General features: G+C 43.0%; 1 protein-coding gene across 10 annotated transcripts in view; it reads right to left on the reverse strand.

The window, feature by feature from the left end:
- Window positions 1–21,863, reverse strand: part of ABLIM2 (actin binding LIM protein family member 2) — a 148,677-nt gene extending 126,814 nt beyond the window's left edge. For all 10 annotated transcript variants that reach the window (XM_086746343.1, XM_086746337.1, XM_086746342.1 and 7 more), the window contains exon 1: window positions 21,802–21,863. In XM_086746343.1, the coding sequence (XP_086602469.1) occupies window positions 21,802–21,817 (16 nt within the window). In that variant the 5' untranslated portion in view covers window positions 21,818–21,863. The remainder of the gene's footprint in view (window positions 1–21,801) is intronic.
- Window positions 21,864–22,335: the final 472 nt, after the last annotated feature.

Below are 22,335 nucleotides of genomic sequence, written 5' to 3' on the forward strand. Positions count from 1 at the left end.
CCAATCTAATTGTGCTTCATCCCCAACAGATACATCAGCACATTGCCTCCTTTTTCACATTCAAGCTACACAATTTCTGCAATCAATTATCTTTCAACACCGCATTCATAGAAGAAACGTGTTACATTCACACAAACACAACCCCAGAGCCTACAGCCACCGCGCTACTTCTTGCACAGTTCTACAACTAACAGTTCTGCTGTCGATGGATACTTTTTCGAGCTATCTATACAACACACTTTTTGACTGAGTTTTGGGTCGCTTAATTTGCAAGCTGCCACTTTATTCAGAGAGTGAATGAGTTTTACATCAAATTGAGTGTTTTGGTCTGCAGCTTTATATTTGTCTTTTGCGGATAGAAGGAGAAGAAGCAATATCATCTGATAAAATTGTGTCTTATTTATAAAAGAAAGATATTGCACAGCATTTTTCCCAGGTAATATACAGAAATGCAATTCAGAGAAGGGCGGATGAAAATCCAATGCCAAATCCCATGTTATCCTCATTCCTCTGATTTCAAAACACAGATAAGTTATGCTCATTGTGCCGAAGGAATAATAGTGGGATATGTGCAGTCTGGGGGCAGGAGATGTTGGAGCCCACAGGTCCTCATCCAGCCTCTGTATCCAGGTTGCTTTTGTATAGAGACTTTAGTTTAGAGGAGGTGAGGGAAACTGGTGGCCCAGGTCTGGTCCCAGTGCTATGTGAGGGTGAGGCTGTGGTGAGCACAAACAGGGGCTGCCACAAGTCTGCGCGTTGCCTCTACTTATTTAGTCCAACTCACCAGAAAAGAAAGAGCAGCAGCAGGCTCAGGGGGGACCTCATCACAGTATTGCAGTATTTAAAGAGCAGCTACAAAAAGGATGGAGGCTCTCTCTTCACAAGAAGCCACATGGAGAAGACGAGGGACAACGGGTACAAGTTGCACCAGGAGAGGTTTCATCTTGACATAAAAAAGAAATTTCTCACAGTGAGAACAACCATGCATTAACACAACCTCCCCAGGGACCTGATGGAGTCCCCATTGCTAGAGGTTTTCAAGATGCGATTGGAAATACAGATAATCTAAATCATCTCATCTAGGCCTCCTTTCCCACCAAAGGCTGGACCAGTTGATCTTTCAAGGTCCCTTCCAACATGAGTTGTTCTATGATTCTGTGAATAAAGGCAGCCCTGCATGATGAAAAGTGTGATTCAGAAATTCGTTTCTTTTCACAAGGAGAGGAAACTGTGAAATATGGTTGGAGGAATGCACCAAAGAACGCTTTTCAAGTCACAACAAGAGCAAGCAAAAGAATCTGTTTTTATGTACTTTCTTAATCTAAATTGGCTTTTAGTTTCACTGGTACTGAACCTGTAAGTCCTCACATTCCATGCAAAAAAAAAAAAAATACAATTAATCTAAAACTGTAGCCAAGGCCAAAACTTTGCAAGAGCATTAGAAAAACCTTTATTGCCCTCTGTCTCAAGAGAAGCCTTTATCTCTGCCCCTAACACGGCAAAGCCTAGCGAGCTGCTGCAACACGGAGGTTGGCAGCCCCAGCGCAGGCCCCACCGGGCACATGTAGTTCCCTCCTCATCCACGCAAACGGAGGGAAACAGGGAGTTTCATCTGGCTGCAAGCTGCTTCAGTTGCCAATAATCCTACCAACTCAGGACTTTAATAACAACCTACTAAGATGACAATTGCGTAGGACACTGTTCCTTGACCTATATGCCGCTGAAGCAAGACTTGGTCTGTTGGGTCGTCATTGACACAGCCGTCCTGGTTCATAGACTCAGCTGGTAACACTACACTGTTACTGCATCCCCCTCTTGCTGTACGCGTGGCTCTGAGGCTGTTTGTATTCACAGTCGTTCCTCCTTAACCACTTCAAGCTCCACTTCCCCACAAGCGATGACCCCTTATATATGGTTTATGGTCTGTCCGTTGATGACTGCTGATCGGCCAGTTGGCACTATGTAGAAGCAGGAAACATGCATAGCCAAATCTGGGGAACCATGGGATGCAGGGATGCCTCCCACACACAAGGAGGCTGGGTGCCAGTCCTCAACAGGTACACATACCTCCAAAAACTCACACACAGTTTAAGAAGACAGAACAGACTGTGGCCATCAGATGCCGGGCTCAGCCAGAGGACAATGCCCTCCATTGCAACTTAATTGCAATCAGCCCTGTTTATTCCTAATTTCTCTCCATTTTTCCACAAATGCTTCTCCCTGACCCACCTTGACACCTCCTTTCCCTACCTTTGATCCTCCTCCTGGACATCTCCCTTCTCCTAGGCACACAGGTTTTTCTCTCTTTCCTTCCACCAGCCCTGCGGCTCCCTGAGGAGCAGGAGGAGCTGAAGCTCCCTTACTGTTTTGCAGGCCTGCGAAACATGGGAGCTCTTTTTACTCTTCCCCACTGCAGATCATAAACCAAAGGAGGATCAGGGCACAATCTGGCTCTGCTCTACTCCCAAAGTATCACACAGAAATACTGGTTTTAATGAGAGAGATGCCCAACTTTAGTTTAATGCGAGACATAGAAAGAACAAGTGATCCATGCTACGACAGCACATTTCCAGTGGTTATTTCTAAAACAGAATATAAGCAAAGATAGTTCTCCTCCCTGTCCAAATACTCGTAAGGTAAATGATGACTCAGATGGTAAATACCCTTTCCATGGCATTCCCTTTCTCTCTATCATTTAGAGTGACAGTCCTGCTCTCACTGAATTAAAAAAGGACAATTCTGCTTTGTAACGAATGAAATCAACATTCGCTCTAGTACGACTTGTTTTTCTGCACTGCTAAGCACTATCAGTATCTGTACTTCAAAACCTTTTGTTTTTAACAGTGTTTCTGTGGGAACAGGCCTCAATTTCAAAGTTATTTTGCTTTTCTGGGTACTCTTTTAAAACATGGACATGAATACAGCACTAAGTGAGCTACCTAAGAAAAATATAGTCTAATAAAGTTAATCCAATCAAGCTGAAGAAGTGAGTATCAATACGCAAAGCACGATATCTAACTCTGTGAAAAGATTGATGAGGTCCTCAGGGTACAAAAAATTATAGGATGTGATTGAATTATCTCAGCAATACAGTTTCTTACCTAAGAGCTAGAAAAACGACATAGAAAGGGCTAACATGTTAAATAAGCAGAGAACTAGAAGCAATTCCTTAATGCAATCCAATCCTTACATTTGTAATAATTTTAGCTACAACTGTCATTGAGGCTGTGCAAAATGACACATCTTATGGAAGTGCTTCTCTCTCCTGATTAACCAACTTGCTTATCCAAGCCAGTGAGATCCTAGGTGCCAAAAGCACAAATCTCTAAATTAGACACCGTGACTTGCAGAAACAGTTAATTTAACCCAGTTTCCAGACTCAGTCATTCTAACAGCATTTTTCATACTGTCAATCACAAATCAGTCCCATCTCTTTAAACTACTCTACTAGTAATACCTTCCAGTATCACTAAGTGTTAGAAATCCCAGTGCTATTTCAATTTTTAGTCCCTCTTCTAGCACTGAGCTGAAACAGAGATGAAAAGTCTGGTCTGAATTTCAGTCTGGAAGATGGGAATGACATGCACTTATGCCCCAAGCCATACAGCCTGATGACCCCCATCATGTCACAGTTTCACCGTCTGACACCACACTGACAACTCAAGGCAGACAGGTTTTAGCACCAGGCATCGTATCACTGATTTCATAACAATAACGCTTTTTGACAGCTTTATATTTCCAAAGCACTATGAGGAAGACTAACACAGCATCTTTTGCAACAGCAACTGTAATTGTCAAAGGAACAAATTTTAAGTTCTTCATTCTATGAAAACATGAGCTTCAAACAAATACAGAGATCCCTTGTGGGAGTCACCTCACCTAATTCTAGGCATCCAAAAATTAGGAAAGTAGTTAAAGTAGGTTCCCACTATCATAAAAACTACAGAAACTTCCCACCATGAAGTCCACCACTGCAGAATGTCCTCTGGAAGTGCCTGCTTTCCACTCAACATTGGACTAGCTCAGGCTAGACACCTTAACATTGAGATGTCTCAAGTCAGATGCCTGTTTAAAATTCATGTTGGGATTGCAAATTCCTTCATTTCCTATGTGACTCACGTCTGAATCTACTAGATCTCACTGTCACTCAGCTGCCAGCTCTCCTGATCCTGCTCATCAATGCTTCTTGTGATTCCAGTGTGGGAGCCCTGTAAACATTTGAAAATCTTATCCTTCATTAGGAAAAGAAAAATACTGCTTTGTAACTCCCACAAGTTATTTGAGAATTGTGTATAATAATTTTAAACTAATACAATGTTTTCTGGAAATTAGATTTTCTAACAATTTGGGGAGGCTGCTAACACCTCAGCATCAAGTATCAATCCATTACTTCAACAATGCACTTCCTTTTCGTGCTATTTTCCCCCTTCAAGTACCTCTACATAATTATGAACTTTTAATTGTGAATTATCCCAATTATTGGCTATTTTGTCTTTTTCTAGCCTCCTTCTTTGATTTTCCTCTGCAGATATGAATCCATTAACACCGGAAACAGGTGTTTCTGGACTAGGAGATTGCCTTTCTTTGTGTTCTTTTCTCAAGAAAATGTAACTTTGCAATGAATACCCACATTTGTTGTTAATTCTTCCTCTTAACCAAAATAATAAGAAATGCCCAAAATGCTAGCTAGCCATCTGTGAAAAAAGGAGCAATATTGTGTCATTCTATGATTACTATCTATTATCTAAAAATCTAAGATTTTCTGCTAAAATATTCTTTGGTCAAGAGGGTGTCATGGAGGTTTTCTATACACACAGTAATCTTATCTTTATTAATAAATACACCACTAATACAGTGCCATTCAGTCTGGCACTTGAGAAAGCAGCAAAATCCTTGCACCTCCAGTTCAAGCATATTTTCTGCTGTGCTTTACAATTTGCTTCTTTTAAGCCTCCATTTAACTTTCTCACCAATTGCAGGTGAAATCCACCACCTAAATCACACCATCAGAGCAATTACCAACAGTCTGCTAGCAAAGTTATATCTATATTGATGTAATCAACACTTATTTACAAATTGATTAGGCCAATTAGATACAAGAAAGAAATTCTTTGCTGTGGAGGTGGTGAGGCACCGGAACAGGTTGCCCAGAGAAGCTGTGGATGCCCCATCCCCAGAAATGTTCAAGGCCAGGTTGGATGGGGCTTTGAGCAGCCTTGTCTAGTGGAAGGTGTCCCTGTCCATGGCAGGGGGGTTGGAACCAGATGATCTCTAAGGTTCCTTCGAACCCATACCATTCTATGATTCTATGATAATTCCAGTTGTCAGTTCCACTTAGCAGCAGGGAAGGGTAAAGGAAAATAGCTGTAAATTATCTCTTTGACCTCCAGACAGGCAGCCTATGTAGCACTGTACAGCAGTCCCCAAGGATCCTCCATCAGACTGACAGATTTCCCATTTCCGTATTCGGTCTGTTAATAATTATCAGAAACTGGGAAAAGACAGAAAATAAACTAATCCTGACCAATCTAAGAGCTACTGAGACAGAGTTTTTTCATTAATTGTCTGTTCCCTTTTCAACTAGTGAGATTACATTTGCACAAAGACAGAATTGTACAATGACTTTAAAGCACATTCTTTCAGTCATACAGTAAGATTTAATTATTTTACTTAAAGCACTAATCCAAGACCTTTCAAACACACTCAGACCTACTCAAAGGCTTTAATGCTGCTATGCTAATCCTAAACTCGGGTATGTATCAATCCATTTATTAGTTGTATGATGAATTATGGACATAATTAGAAAGCGTAATAAAATAAATTTTGCTTTTTTAATATTGAAATTGCTCTAATCTTTAAAAAAAAAAGGCTCCTTTTCTTCAATATCTTTTACAATCATTTTACAGACAGTTTTACACTAATGAGATTCTACTTCTCCTACTTAGGAATTCACTACATATTTTACATTCAGTCCACAAGAAAATAACGGTCCCAAGATTCAACTTTAAATCAAGATACTATCTTAAAATTGGCCTATTTGTAGTAATGACATATTAAATTAAAAATTAGAAACTGGGTACTGTACTATGCAGAAAATCTCCAGAATATTGGAAATGTATTGTCTTTATTCTCAGGTCAGCTGCACAAGAGATAAGATCTTTTAATTATCTGTCACAGAATGGGAAATAGAAGCCTTGAAGCCATTCAGCTGTTCAGTTTGTGACCTGGAGAATTAAATCTGACCCCTCACAAGTATATCTAAGCATCATGCACACCCCAAGATGTAGCTATGGTTTTAAAACAGTCATGTATCTCCCAGCGGGTACATCACTATGCTACAGAATAACTGAGTTTCTATTGAAAATGTACGTGTGTGTGTATATTTTTTTGGAAGTGCTGCATAAGAGCCCCAGAAACGTTGCCTTGTTGTCCTACTCTAGCTTTAAATGCAATGTTAATCATGCCAAAGTCAAGTTTAGCACACTCACACACTATATTTAGAACCACAGAATTATTTAGGTTGGAAGGCACCTCTGTAGGTCATCTAGTCCAGCCTCCTGCTCAGCGCAGATCCCGCTAGATCAGGTTGCTCAGGGCCTTGTCCCATCCGGATCTGAAAACCTCCAAGGATCGAAGGCCACCACTTCCCTGGACATCTTGCTCTAGTGCTTCACCACCTTCTTGGGAATTTTGTTTCCCCTTGTATCTAATCAGAACTTGTCGCATTGCAAGCTGTCACGGTCTTGACTTTTGTCCTTTTGCCATGCACCTTTGACAAGAGCCTAGGTCCATCTTCTCTACAGCCCACCAGGAGGGACAAGACGACAGTGGTTTTCTCCTCAGCCTCCTGAAGCAGCTGGGCTCCCGCTGCTGCTCCGGGATGTCCTGAGGGGTCAACATTTCTGATCTGAACATGTAGCTTTAGACCATTGGATTCTAACAGAATAGAAGCTAATTTTAGGCACACGCATGTATAAATGGCTAAATGAATGTCATTTTTTTTTTCCAGATATAAATGTCAGAATAAATTTCTTGTCCCACAGTGCTATCAATCACCATATGACTATTTCCATTTACACTGCCTGCTTTCAGATTTGCAGCAGCCTGGCCCAAGGACTGACCCTGAGAATTCAGGAGGAATTTCATTACAATCCTACAAACCAAATATTAGGCATAAATTACCTTGGTGATCCCACCACCAAAAAGCCACAGTGAAGCAAAGAAGCCAAGCTGCCTTTTTCCATTCTACACATACACCAAACATACAGAGAAACCAATCTGGTTTACAAGTTACATATCTGATACTGCAATTTGCTGTAGAAGCAGGGGTTTTGTTGTGACAGTAAATACCAATCCCACCTAACCACGTATCCCATGGGTCACCGGCGCTGCTGCACAGGTATCCAGTTCCCAGCCTCTACACCCTGCACAGGTTCCTGCAATTTAAAGAACAGTCAATGTGATTCAGGCTGCTAATCTGCTGCATTTTGAATTCTGGCAGACTCTTTGATATGGGAGCTCTGGGAGTTCTGACTGCACTACAAGAAGTACTGTTAAGTCTCACAATTTTATTACAGCCTTGAAATACTTGAAGTTTTAAATTAAGCACCATCATTGGTACTTAGCATCACTGGGAGATAAGTGATTATGCAGCAATCTGTTCTTTATTTTTATTATTTTAATTTGGTTCTAGCTGTCATAGTTCCAGAAAAAGGTTAAAGGTTTTTAACATTTTAAAAGTCTCCTCATCCCTTTCCTGTATGAGCATCATAAACAAAATCCAAATGCTAAAAAAGAGGCTCCAACTTGTATTCTGGTTTATGAATACAAATGGTACTGCTTGCGATTTCTCCCTTAATTTTCTTGTGTGTTTACATGGCCTAATTAAACACGTAAGTTTTTTGCTTCTGCTTGTATACTATCTCGTAAACTGATGCTACTACACTAATTTATTTTTTTTTAAAATAGTATAAGATCGTTTAAAGTCCTAGAGAAACACTACAACACCTTGCTCTTGAGCAAGAACGCCAATCACACGGGTTTTGTTGTGAAGCCGCCTTCCCAGGGTGTTGGGGAGAGCAAAGTAAGCAGAGAAGTTCCACTCGCCAGCGTAGCCTCAATGATAGAGAAAAAAAAAGAAAAAAAGTGCTCCCACAGCAAGTGATATTCCTCTCGGAAACACCAGAAATGGCCCCTTCATTCCACTCGCTGATTTTACTGGGGGAAACAGGACAGAGGTGACAATGCCCATAGTCGAGCACCTCCTATCAAACCAAGACAGGGACCAAAAGCATCTCACCAACGTGACTGGCATCCCGGGACCCAAAACTGGCCCCCAGCCCTCTGCCATTCGGAGTGCATCCTGAGCTGCTGGATCCATCTGTGTATCCTTCACCATAATACTTCATTTTCCAGCCCGCAGGCAACTGACAGAGCAAATGTCACTGAAATGACTTAATGCATTAAGCTACTGTTTGTTTAATTCTGATGTGGAAAATGTGCCACACCACAAATAGTTCAGTATGTTAATGTACCACTGCAGCAACCTACGGCAATCTTTTATAATTTTATTGTAAGCATATTTAATCTGTTTTCTTGCTTCCTCCCCATGTTTTTTTTAAGTGTATTCTTACCTTCAACTTTAGTTTCCTCGAGCTGAATAAACAGAACCATTATCTCAAATAAACATTTAATGTCCTAGCATATTTTATCTACAATTCATTTGCATTAAATGACACAAAACAGATGCAAACTTCCAGAATAACGTAATCTGTCAACAATTTGCAGCACAATTAGTTCATAGATGAGGGGGCTCTGGGGATTTAACTTTAAGGAATGACATTTTAGTATCTACATCCGCACAAGAAAGGTGACTGGTCTCTGAGTAACATTATCAATAAAAGTCTCAAAAATACAAAAAATTCTTATTTCAATCAAACTTTTAAAAATAAAGATTCTTCAAATTTTCAATTCTAAGGTAAGGGGCAGCTTTTAATAACTGCAGCATGAAGCTTTATTTCTTACGTCAGTACGTAGTTCCTTATGCTTCAATGGGACTATACACGATGAAGAGCGCACCTAGTCTTGAACGTGAAAATTATTCATCTCAAAAACATTTTAGAAATCCATTTTAGAATAACTTTTAAAACGTTACAATGAGCACTACAAATGAGGAATTCCAAGCTGTAAACATGAATAACGTCCATTTCAAACTGAAGGCGCCATATAAAGCCTACTAAATTTAACTCTTCTGTGGATTTGCATCAGATGTTGCAGAGCTTCATTAGCTTGACGAACTATAAGCATGTATTAGTAAAACTAATCCTCTTGCATGTAGCTGCACTCCTTTGATAAGTCATCATCCCTAGCATTAGCACTTCTGGTTTCTTGAGACTCTCTGGGCACGCGTAAGACAAATTGAACTTGCCAGCGCCTTACCCCGACGCTCTGCCACGGCGCATTTTGATGGCTTTCCCTATGGGAGCTGTAGGCTTCAGGGCTGGCTGCTGTTTCATCAGTGGCTTCATGTCAACAGCTCTGAAAATAACCCTCATGAATTTCTTAAAATAAAAAATTTGGAGTACATTTTTCAAAATACAACTTCTGAAACATACGCTTCTGTGATTTGAAGCCCAGTTAAAGTCCATTACTATGATATCGAGAGTTTCCTGCAACGAAACACTTGTCTGAATTTTTCTTTACACCAGGCCCATTCAATTTGACGGCGGTCAAACGACCAAGAAGATTGCAGTGACTCATACGCACGACAGGTGAGCCGTTGTGAGCCACTGCTAGAACAAAGGCCAAGAGTCAGAAAAAAAGCTTCAAACAACACAAAAGCTGAAATGAGTTTGTTCAGCAATGCAGTTCTTCACAACCACCCTGTGCTGGTGCTGTGCCAGTCCCCAGTGGACAGCCCCTGGTGTGACCTGTCTGCTCGTCTTATTTGAACGGTTATCATACAATCCTAGAATGGTTTGGGCTGCAGAAGACCTTAAAGATCATCTGGTTCCAATCCCCCTGCCCAGGGACACCTTCCACTAGCCCAGGCGCTCAAAGGCCCATTCAGCCTGGCCTGGAACACTTCCAGGGATGGGGCATCCACAGCTTCTCTGGGCAACCTGTTCCAGTGTTCTACCACCTTCACAGTGAAAAATTTCTTTCTTGTATCTTACCTAAATGTACCCTCCCTCAGTTTAAAATTCTCATTATGCAGATACTCTTTCCCCCAGTATTAAATTATACCAGTGGCTACACCTGTAGTATACAGCCACCAAAACGATGAGATGATCAAAACCTGATGACAAACACACAAATATAGGAGCTTGATAATGCCATGCAGAAAGCATTAGGGGACAATCAGAGCGGTGCACTTCGGTCAGATGTTTCTTAAGATGAACTGTTTGTTTTGACATCTTTTGAACAGAAGTGTTATGTGTGGCTTGGATTAGGTCCACTTTATCTAGACAGCGTGCCCAGTGAACAAGCTCAACTCAGTACAAGCCCTCAGGACTGAAATATCTTCACCCCAATAACAAAACTTTCAGGTCACCGGGGGGGAGGCAAAAGTTGACACGCGTTATCCGTCTGATCTGGAATGAACCACAAATATTTTCCAAATTACCTATTGTATTCATGTGATCATGACTGATGAAAGCTGCAGAAACTGAAAAATTGGGAAGTTACCTCCATCCCCAGCTTCCCTACCCAGCTGCGAAAGGCAGATGGGCGAGCAGAGAGAAAAGCAGGGGCTTTTCCACTTTTCTGCAAGTATCTGAAAAGCTGGCCTTTGGGGAAACATTAATGTAAGCCTGCCTCTAGAGGAAAGGGCTGCATATCATCTCTTTGCCACCTCACACCACCTTTAAAGAGCTTTAAACAACTGGCAAGTGACAGTGGCAGCTGCTGGCAGGGCTCTGCGGGACAGGCGTCACTGTGGGCTGCACAGATTCCTTGGTGGGGCTGCACGCTTGCAGCGCGGGCGCCCGTACGTGCAGCCTTCTCCTACCTTGTAAAAATAAATAAACATGTTCTAGGGTTAGGTTCTTGTGGGATTCTGGAGGAGTTTTGGATGAGGGTTTTTGGGTTTTTTTTGTTTTTGTATTTTACCTGTAGAGTCTTATCTCACGGGTGACATCAGTTGCAATCTTCATTTCTTTTTGGAATGAAATCTCCTCATGGATATGCAGAGAGAAGGAAGACACAAGGAGGGGAATATTGAGGCTGCCTGGGGCATGGAGTTAACAGCAGGAACCTGGCTTTGTTGCAATTGGTTTGTACAAGCCCAGCTCTTCCCTCCCTCTTCCCTTCTTGAGCCACTGGACAAGCTAAGGACCAGACATTATTTTTCAAAACTTAGTGGAAGATGGTAAACAAATCAAGCTTTGTTTTCCTTTCTTACTTCTGTAGACAAATGTCAGCCACTCATGCCAATGCCAAAAATAACCTCAAATGTATTAAGCCTTATGCATGTGAAGTCAGAGTGACCTAACGGATGCAACATTTAACTCAGATTTGGTATTTCAGATTCTTTTCCTCTTGACTAATCCTACCAAATACAAGTCACAAACCTCTTTTCAGTTCTCCCATGTGTACAAACAAATTCCCTTCTCTTGTGAGAGCTTTGTAGTCAATTGACCAAAATACTATTGAAAAGCTAAATATATTTATAAAAATATGCAGCACCAACAGTACCATAACAAAATTCTACCAAAGAACCTCCCTTACATCAGGGAAATGTAAAGAGGGATACATCCTACCAAAAAAGGAAGGAGTTCCTGCAAAATATGGCAGAATTTTCCTAAAGAGATGATGTTATCTTTCAGCTTGGGACTAAAAGCATTACGACTGTTTATGCAGTAAACAAAGCCAGAGACAGCATCTCCTCCCAAAAGTTTACAAACAACATAAACCACAGTCAGATAAAATATAAGGCACATTAATATAACAGCAATTACCCTATTAATTACATTGTTTGTATTTAAAAGCATTTTCCAATTTTTTTATTGCACTCAAATTTCTTTAAGGCATATCATTTTAGGATGCTTACACAGAAGTATGCAACAAAAAGTCTAAATAAATCAAGAAAAAGAGGCTTTAACGCTGACAGTGAGACGCAATGATCATCTCAGATGCAGCAGAAGCGATCGCAGCCTAGAGACAAAAAGAAGCGAAGCACGTAGGGCGACTTCTTCACGGGTCAGTATGACAGCTCTCCTGGCTGCACAGCTCCTTCGGTCCATCCCTGCTGCCCAAGTGCCATACCTAGCTGTCAAGCTGAAATGCCAAATACCCTGTGACCAACACAGGTTCTCTGGTAACTGTTAATTCTTCCTAGCACCATAATATCAACACAGTGGAAATACTTTCCATATAATTTTTTTCTTTGCCACAGCATAATTATCAGAATTTCCCTAGAAAATTCATAGGGGATGCCTGTTAAACTTCAGTTCTCTGCCTTCCAGCATGAGAGTCATCACTTGCCTCGCCAATCCGCAGCGCGGAGCCACAGGGCAGACTAAGAGGAGGAAGCCTGCTTTAACACATCAAGGTTTGCCATTTACCCACTGCTGAGGTCTCCGTAAGCAACACTAGATGTGCAACTCCTTAAAATACATTCACAGGTTCACTTATGGAAAACAGGTTCAATTAGAAAAAATTTAATTTTTTTTTTTTTAATTTTCAAAGCAAGCAGAGTGATCAGTAGAGAAATGGACTAGCAGGAGAAGATAGCTCTGCTTTAGCAAACAATTAATTATTGGGATATGTGAGTGAAAACAACACACAACCCGAGACAATGTCATAAAAATAGGTTAAAGAAATAACTAAAGATGAGTTTCAGAACTGAAATTGGTGAGCTTTTTGATGTCCACAGTGCAAATAGCTATACTGAAAGCATCCATCACTCTATTAAACACTTAATTATTGACCTTAGGAAACACATGTATGAGATCAAAACTACCAGGACTGAAGCTGGGACTGCCTCCAATATACAGCATTCCTACATATTTCCAAAAATATTAACTACCTTTGTATTTAGAAAGGCTCTAAGAAGCTGCCTTTTTCTAATTCACAGCAGGATGGGAAAGTCAACCAAGTATCCAACCAACACCATGGCAGTTTCTGACAGCTTTAGCTTAACAGCCAGGCTTCTTCTGCCAACTTAAATCTGCAGCTCGTGCTGTTTGCTGCTTTCTAAAATAGGCAAAACTATGGCACGCTTCTACACCTCTGTAGATCTTACGAGCTTCAGAGACAAGATGCAGAAAGCCCAGCCGAGCGTTTCTTCAGAGCTGGCAGCATCACCCTAACGTCAGCGTCGTATTCTTTACAGGACACAGACCGTGGTGTTCCCAGGGAAAATCAGCCCTGACCTTGGGAAAACGCTCAGGCATATCACAAGCTAAAATTATAGATCTATGGAAAGAAATGTGAAATGGGTGCCTATCGCTTCACTGCTTTCCCTGAAAATGTAGAGTACTGCTTCAGTTTAGAAAGATTATTTAATCCCAAAGTTTAGAAATAACGGGAGTTAAGGTTCCTCAGCATAACCTGGGTTTCAGTCTCAGGTCAAATCCAACTAATCATACAGACACAATCAAAGCTACAGCAGTGTAACTAGGCAGCTCTATTAAGATGTTAAGCTCTATTAAGATACAAATAGAAGTTTATTGTTAGGCTGGCTTTCTGCAGACAATGAAATTTAGGCCACATTACCAAAAATGAGCTAAAATTCAGCATTTGAGGTGATGCATCACTTAGTACCATCTTGAAAAACATTCAAAACCAAGACGGACACAACTAGTCACTGTTATCATTGGTTCCCAGGTCAGGACGACGGGCACAGCTGGACACAGGCTACTGGACCACACAGACATTTAATCTGGGCTGGTACAGACAGTGTTATGATCTTAAATAAGGACAGTAAATGTGGCATACAGCAAATTGAAATACAAATGCTTGTTACTAAAGGTCTTATGGTTCGTAAGGACAGAAGTCTTAAAGATGGCACAAGAAAAGCTTCGGTTCTTCTCACAGCTGACAAGACATTAAGACAGTCTCCAAGATGCTTGTTATCTTAATTTTGTACCATGAAAAGCAATGGCTATTAGATTAAATATGTTAAAATGCTTACATCTAATTCTGTACAAAGGCACATAAATGCATGCCCTGGTTTCAGAATGCCAAAACACTCCACATGTCACAGTGATTTCACCCATGGGTGATGGATGCTTAGCACTTTGCAAAGTCCCAGCAGCGATAGAGAAGCCAGATGTCCACACCAAACTCTCCGTCCCAGTCAAGGAGGGGCTCTGCAGCTGCACAGACATAAATCAGGGGAGAGGTCTGCATCTTTAGGCAACTTTTCAACAGATTTGTGGTACATAAACCCTGTTTCTCCCCGGGGGCTGATGCAAGAGAGCTTAAAAATGTTCATACAAGAAGCTGACACTAGTTTTTCTTCAATTTTCCAAGACAGGAATGAGCCACCAAAACATGGCCAGGAAGACTAATTGGTAAATGGCTACACAAAAATTCATCTGCCCATAGATCTCTGCATCAGCTCAGCAGGAGCTCTGTAGTCACGCTTAATGATGGCTTCAGATACCCAGAGAAAACTTTGGACCAGATGCACACAGGCCCAGCTCACAGCAGGGCAATCTTCAGAGTTAGGACAGGTTGTTCAGGCACTTGTCAAACAACTTTTGACAATCTCTGAGGCTGGAGATTTCACAGCCTCTCTGGGCATCCTCCTCCAGGGTTCAAGCACTCTCATAGTGATTCTTCTTCTCCCTACACCTTCTGAATGTTGTCTTTCACCCTTTTTCCATGCATCCGTGGGAGAAGCTTGGCTCCATCTACCCTCTACCTTCAACTTAGGGAGTTGAAGACCACAATTTGATTCCCCTTGGCCTTCTCCTCTCCAGGTGGAACAAAAGCGGACTCCTCCACCTGGCACATCTTGTCCCAAAGCCCCGCAGCATTAGGGGCTGTACCCTGTCGAACAGGTGGGTGACTGTACCGAAACATGCACTGTTAGTCATGGAGAGGTTCCAGGAGGCACACAAACCAACACCACTCTCTTATCACCAGTATTTACCTCCACCTGCACCCTGTCGCTGCTCCAAAGCCAACAGCAGTGCACGGGGCTTTATTTAGCCTGAGCAGGGCAGGAACCGCTGAGCACGCCAACGCTCAGACTGCAAGCAGAAAACCTACAACCAAGGCTCTTTGAGCCTGACTCACAGCCAGGTGAACAGACAGCAGAACGGAGAGTGTATGTGCAAGTCACAGGGGTGAGGTGGTGAAGTCACTGCCAGACACTCGCTACGACGCGTGGTGCAGACATACGCAGCCCCAGCTGCTCCACGTTGCCTCGTATCCCAGTTCTGGGATTTGGCTGCAGACCCTTTTCCATTCCTGTCTTCAAGGGTAATAGTGGCAACACGGCCCATTTCTATAGTTTCCTTTGGTCTCTGTGCCCTACAAAATATATACACAACCTTAAAGATCACATCCTCTGTATCTGTGTTGCAATCTAAAATCGTAACCGAGCAATTGCTTCAATGCTGCTGGTATTGCAAAGCCAGAAGGAACATCAGAACAAGGCAAACCCTACAAAGCCAAACTTGTCAGCTGAACTCCATCAAAAACCCTCAGCAGCAAAGAACAGAAATACCTGTTCGACTTACAGGTCCCAGCTAAGTTTGCAATACTGGGAACATCAACAGGAATAGAGAGGTAAAGAATTTGTAAACAGAGTAAAGTAAATGAAAGTTGCCAAGATGAAAACAAGCAGGAAACTGTGAAAGTATTTTTAATGACTTCTAGAGCATTCACATCATTTTAATCTGCAATATTTGCAGCAATTTAGGATTCAGAAATGCACCTCAATAAACTCTGTTTCAGAGGTAAAACTAAGTCAGGAAAAAGTCTGTGATCAAGAACTCTGAAATCAATCACTGCATACGGGGCTGCCTATTCATTTAGTCCCACTTAGCGTGGCTTAGTAGAGAAGATCCCAGTATATACCTAGACTAGTAAACTGCCTTATGTATTACGTCTGAAATTCCCTGTTATCTATGAATCCTCAAGTCATGTATCTGTGAGGGGAAGCAGTATATGACCTATTTTCTAAAGTAAAAAAAAAGCTCTTGCATGACACTCTCAAGCAGAACAGGTTCTGTGGCTTCTTCTTCATATGATATGCATCAAACTTTAATTCCTTCTACTTCACCAAGGGTTTCGTCATACAAACAATGTCACAGGGATTCGATTTTACTTTATCATCTTCTGAAACAGACTTGAAGGAACACAACTACTGTATGCTTAGTCCTCCACATTCATACTGTATCAGGTATTTCACTCCATAAACCAGTATGGGTGAGGATTTTTTTTTCCTCCTTGAAGCTCAAATGAACTTGGCAAGAGGGAAGAGGAAGAAGGTGGGACAATCACATTTCATCCTCTTCTGAAGTATCAGAGAGGGTCCCATGCTAGAAATTAAACAATAGAAGAGGTACCTGAAAACCTGCAGGGAACTGGATGCTGTATTTGTGAGCAGCTACTATACAGTAACAACAGAGATACCACACTTGTTTCTCATATCCATCATCAGACAACCACAGTCTGTAATTGTTTTACAATGACAGTATTACTTAAATCTAAAAATAACAGTTTCTAAATAGAAAAAACAAACAAACAAACTGTATTACAATAACATTGAAGTCTTTTAAAAATATCACTAGTGATATCTTATAATTCAGGAATCTTTCTTTTTCCATGGCCAACTGACTTGTTATTAGACTTTGTTTTCCTTCAGCTACAGATCAAGCAACTTCTCCTGTAGGATCAGGAGAATCTCCAAAACAGAGTTATTGATCAATTTGACTAATGCCAGTAGAAGAATTATTTGCTTTTACAGAGAAAGGGAGAAAAACAGCTCCTAAAACAGGTAGAATTATTCACCGAATGGAGTTTATATTCCTCTCACATTCCTTTTCTGAAATGAAAAAATAAATAACCATGCTTCATGCAAAACAATACTCCATCTAGATTTCAGAGCACGAACATCAACTAATAAGCTGTGAAAAAAACATTCCAACATTTCAGACTATAACAGCGAAGGACCTTGACACACTGCTAATGGATCTTGACACCGAGAATAATCTAAATCCAGAAATATTTGCCTTAAGGTTATATTTAAGGATGCAGACAGCAAGCCAGCAAATTGTCCAATAATCTCAAAGGCCCATCCACTGCCCTGCATCCGACATGGGGCTTGTGCAGAGACAGAGCTCTGCTGCCTGTGCCCCCTTCTCATCTGGGTGCACCCAGAGCTCGGCTTCAAAAAGCCCCAAGCAGCACAGCCCACTTCCACACAAAATAGAGGGAGGTAGATTCAGATTGTATATTAGGAAAAAATGTTTTACAATGAGGGTTGTAGAACACTGTCCCAGGTTGCCCAGAGAGGCGGTGGATGCCCCATCCCTGGAAGCATTCCAGGCCAGGTTGGCCGGGGCTCTGAGCAACCTGATGTGGTTGGAGATGTCCCTGCTCCTGGCAGGGGGGTTGGACTAGATGACCTTTGAAGGTCCCTTCCAACTCAAACCATTCTATGATTCTATGATTCTATGAAATATGTTTAATTCATTATTGTGAGTGCTGGATGCTTAATTTGAGAACCCAAGGTCTGAAGGTGAGTTAATGGCCCCAGTAATTCCCCAGTAGGACTGGAAATTGCAGCGGTGAGCTTAAAGTTAACAACAGTCAAGAGAGATGTGTTCCCACTGCTGAAAGCCTGGATTTGTGCAGTGTACAGGGGGAATGATTTTTCAAATTAGGCAAAACTAAAATCAGGGTTTCCTCACTTCTCCTTGAATGCTGGCCAACCCATTGCATAGAAGAAGGTTGGGCGGGGGGGGGAAGGTTACCTCAATTGCAATGCTGTGATTAATTCTTCAATTTTCTTTACAGTTCTTAGCCCTCTATGTTTCTAAGACAAAGTTGATTATTGGGCATTAAGTACACAAGCCATTAACATCCTGAGAAGCAAAACTGAAAGTATACTGACTTTAACATCACAGTGGAATGACACTAAGACATCTACAGACACCAGCCACCAGGATGCTCGTTACTATACAAATGCTGCGCTGCAAAAAGGCAAGTTGGCAAGAAATAGACCTCACTCAGAAAGCCAAGTATCTGGGTTTTGTAAAGCAGAACTAGTCTCCTTTCCAGAGATCTGCTGCAGCGCTGGGGCAGCTCACGAAGGCCCAGGGCAGCCGGGATGTCCTGCAGTTAGGAGGTACCAGCCGATGGACCATCACCCCATAATCTCTTCCAGCCTATTTCATCCTCTCATAACTGTGCAGTACGTTCTTACAATCCAAGAGCACAATGCCATTTAACAGATGTCATACACTGAGCTGAAATCCTTTTCTAAAGAGCTGTAAAGAAGAACCTTCAACCAAAAAAACTTAAAGAATCCTAAGATATGTCTGCCTATTTTTTTTGCAATCTAAGAAATTATACACAATCTATGCAATTCCACTTCAGAGGCAGAAAATACCAACAGGAAATATGTGTTGTTGATTATTTTTTTCAGGGAAACATGGCTAAAATGGGAATGAAATGAAGTAGTTCTGCTTCTGTTTAATCACAAAACTTGGAGGATTACACGTTATAATCTGCAGACATTCATTAGTTGGAGAATTCCAAAGCAAGTCGACCTCTTGCTGCTCATATCTAGTAATCCAACGCTGTCTTCCAATGCTGAAAATGAAGGGCTGAAAGTAAAACACTGTAACTACCTATAAAATATACTGCAGTCTGAAACAGTCTTACTATTGTCTCCAGAGAAAATTCCCACTGGCATATTTGCATTTGAACTTTGAAACGGAATTAAGCCTCTCCCAAGCAGAGCAGGGCCCTGCGTGACCAACCTGCATAACCTCTTTTGCACCCAGAATCACTACGTTCGTCATCCATTTGGGCTGTGACACTCCATTAGCTGTTCCCTGATCCACACAATCAAATTTTCCCTGTAATATAATAGTTTAAAGACTTAATAGCCATGTGAAAGTGTGTCATGACATTTAATTTAATCTAATCTAAGATAATTCACCCAGTATGTATTTAGCTCTGTGATTCCTTTTTATGCACTTAAATAACAGACACCAAGTTACCCTATTTCTGAGAACTGATGGGGAAACTAATTTTCCCAATCTTAAATTTTTAACCTACTTTGTTCTTCTTGCTATGATTTCAAGATGGCAAAGAGCTGAAATACTACTCTGACAGTATCAGGAAGCCATGTCATGCAAACACAGGTGTTAAGGGCAGTGAATGAGCTCGCTCTTAGAAATAGTTTCAGCCAAGATTCATGGCAAGTACATGGAAGTCAGCTGAGGAAAACCTTGTGTGGAAAAACATAATTACAACGTATGTAATGATGCATTTGAGTTGTGTTTTACTATGCCACATGATCATATGCTTCCTAGATTTAAAATTGTAGCATGAGTCTGCAGGCCATTTACACAGAATATTTACAAAATATGTGCTCTTGGGGACACGTTAAATGACATTATTATTATATTATACATTACAAACTAACACACAGTCATTTCTATATCTAAAGCCAAATCTTAGGTCTAAATGGCAAGGCATTGCCCTCTTGATCCAGACAGCTGATGATGTGCTGCATCGGCCCAAGAGGGGACACAGCCTGAGCAAAGGTTTCCGGAGTAACAAGCACAGAGCCACAGCAGTTGACTCCATCTCAAGAGTAAGCGGAAGAGGCGGGATTTCTCCTGAATCACCAAAGAGGGCAGCAATTCCTTAAACCTTACGTAGGGTTGATTTTAATACTACGCTGCATCCTTATTTTCTTGGCAGAACCAGAAACATCTTTCTGTCACAGTAAATACCAAACTTTGAATTATAGCCTTTCCATAGCAATTTTTGTGGAAATCTTTTGGAAACAAGTGATTTTAGTCAAATTGTGGCATTAAATTTGCTGTACAATACTTGCTCCATTGATGTTAATGGAAAATTTCCATTGATTTTTCAGAGTAGATGTGGGCTCCTCACATTTAATTTATCATGAAAATTGGCTGTAAATTGTTTACATAGTCCACATAGGCATGCAAAGTAAAAATTTGGAAACATCAAAGATAAACCAATACTTAAAACCAACACTCCTAAAACTACCAGTTATACTTTCAAACAAGAGCTAAGCACTCTCCGGGGTTTTTTCCACTCTCTTTTTTCCCAGGATGTTATTTTTATCTTGGCACCGTTCATTTTTGCTATTTCATTTACACCATGTTTGGTGCAATTACTGAGATAGAATTGTGTCAAGTCTCCTCTGCACTAGACTGTTATGCACTAACTTTTCTACTGGGTTTATAACTTTACAATCTATTTAATTAGCATTTTAAATATTACAAAGATACAGCTTTGGACTTTAATATTCCCAGTTCCAGTCTTAGTTCTACCACCACAGAATTTAAGTTTTGCACAGTATTTCATATTCTTCAGGTCAGAATTACAGACGGGTAGCCAAGGATGGGATTCGATGCCGGAGTTTAATCATCTTCAATGCAGATGTCACCATCTGCGTTAACCCTCTTGATTCCCTTTAGAGACACAGAACAGACTCGTGATTTCTAATGCACAATTCAATTCACCTCACAACACACGGTCACCCCACTTTCACCTGCACCCCTGAACACCTGCCTTGGCCTGGGCCCTTCCCCGCAGCGTGCTGACAGGGCACGGTTCATCCACAGACCACGCGGGAACGCGGACAGTCGGCACACGTGGAAACACCTACACCTTCAAAGGATGCAAGGAAATGCCAAAGCAGGTTTACAGCCGAAGTCTCCGGCAGGTGCCTGACCCCAGGTCTCGCTCTGCTCTAACAGGGTTTTCCTCTTTGTTTGCACCGGGCTCGTTCGGCTGGCTGCAAGGACGAGGTATGATTAAGCATGTTGACACACAGAGTCCCCGCGTAACTACAGCTATCTGCCTGTTGTTGTGGCAGGGGTATATTTAGCAGCTGCAGTTAACCTCAGAAACAAAACGCACCCCAGCTCCCGCGGCCTCCCCCTTTCCCCTACGCACAACCCTGCCTTTGCCTTAAACACTGGAATATTTTGCCATCAGCCACGCTCTGAAGTGACCAACCCCGCCGCCACACAACACAGACAAATGCCGAATCGCTGGAAAACACAATTCCAAGTCGCTTCTCAAAATTCTGCATGTATCACTGGATAAATTACTTTCGCATTGCCCTGGGCAACCGGATCCCACCCCCGGGGTGGCAATGCCAGCTCGGGCTCCATGAAACCTCCGGGATTTTCACCTCCATCACCGTGACGTTTCGGTCAGCAGAAAAGGCCGAGCTTTTAACCCAACGCCCCTGTCTCAGGACGCCGGGCGGGGAGGGGGCCAGCAGCCCGCCGGCCACCCTCACCCACACGCCGGCTGCGGGGCCCGGCCGAGGAGCCGCGGGCTACGGGCGGCGAGGGTACCCGCACCGGGCTGCTCCCCTCCCGCCGCGACCGGACCGGACCAGCTCAGCCCGCAGGGTCCCGGTCCCGCCGCCCGGGAAGCCGCAGCTCCTCCCGCCCCGCAGCGCCTCTGCGATACGCACATACACACGGATTTTCTGCTTTTTTTTTTTTTGAGGTTAGCGGTCTCCAGCCGGCTCCCCCTGCCCGCACCGTGACGTGACGGACCCCAGCGGGGCAGCGGCAACGTCCCCTTCCAAAACACAAGAGGAGGGGGCTCGCCTACCTGTGCCGGTGCTCATGGCGCGCAGAGGGACCGCGCTCCCCGCCGCTCCCGCCGCCGCCGCCGCCGCCGCCGCCGCCGCCACCGCCCGTCACCGCGCCCCCGCGAGCGGCACCATCCCCGCCCGCCCCCGCCGCCGCCGCCGCCGCGCAGCGGGGCAGGCGGCGCCGCGCTCCGCCCCCGCCAGCAGGTGCGCGCACCCACAGCCCCGGCGCGGCTCGGCCCGGCTCGGCCCGGCGGGCACCTTGGGAAGTGTAGGCAGCTCCGCACCGCACCCGCAGACTACATCCCCCTCCGTGCCTTGCTGCGGCCGGCGGGCAGAGCTGGTGCAGCCCCGCCGCTTCCCCGCAACAGAAGCTCCCCGCAGCTTGCTTTCCCCCGCCAGCTCTCCCTGCAGCCCTTCCGTGCAAGGTCTGCATTTTCCTGCCCTCCTCCCGCTGGGTTTGGAGGATGCCCGAGTAAAGGGAATTGGTATGCACAGGTGCTTTAGCGTGTCCCCCCAAAAATAAGCGGGGAGTGGCGGTGAGGGTGTTCGCG

This window comes from Chlamydotis macqueenii, chromosome 4 (genome assembly GCF_036417535.1).
Source record: "Chlamydotis macqueenii isolate bChlMac1 chromosome 4, bChlMac1.mat, whole genome shotgun sequence".
In the NCBI taxonomy this organism is placed as follows: domain Eukaryota; kingdom Metazoa; phylum Chordata; class Aves; order Otidiformes; family Otididae; genus Chlamydotis; species Chlamydotis macqueenii.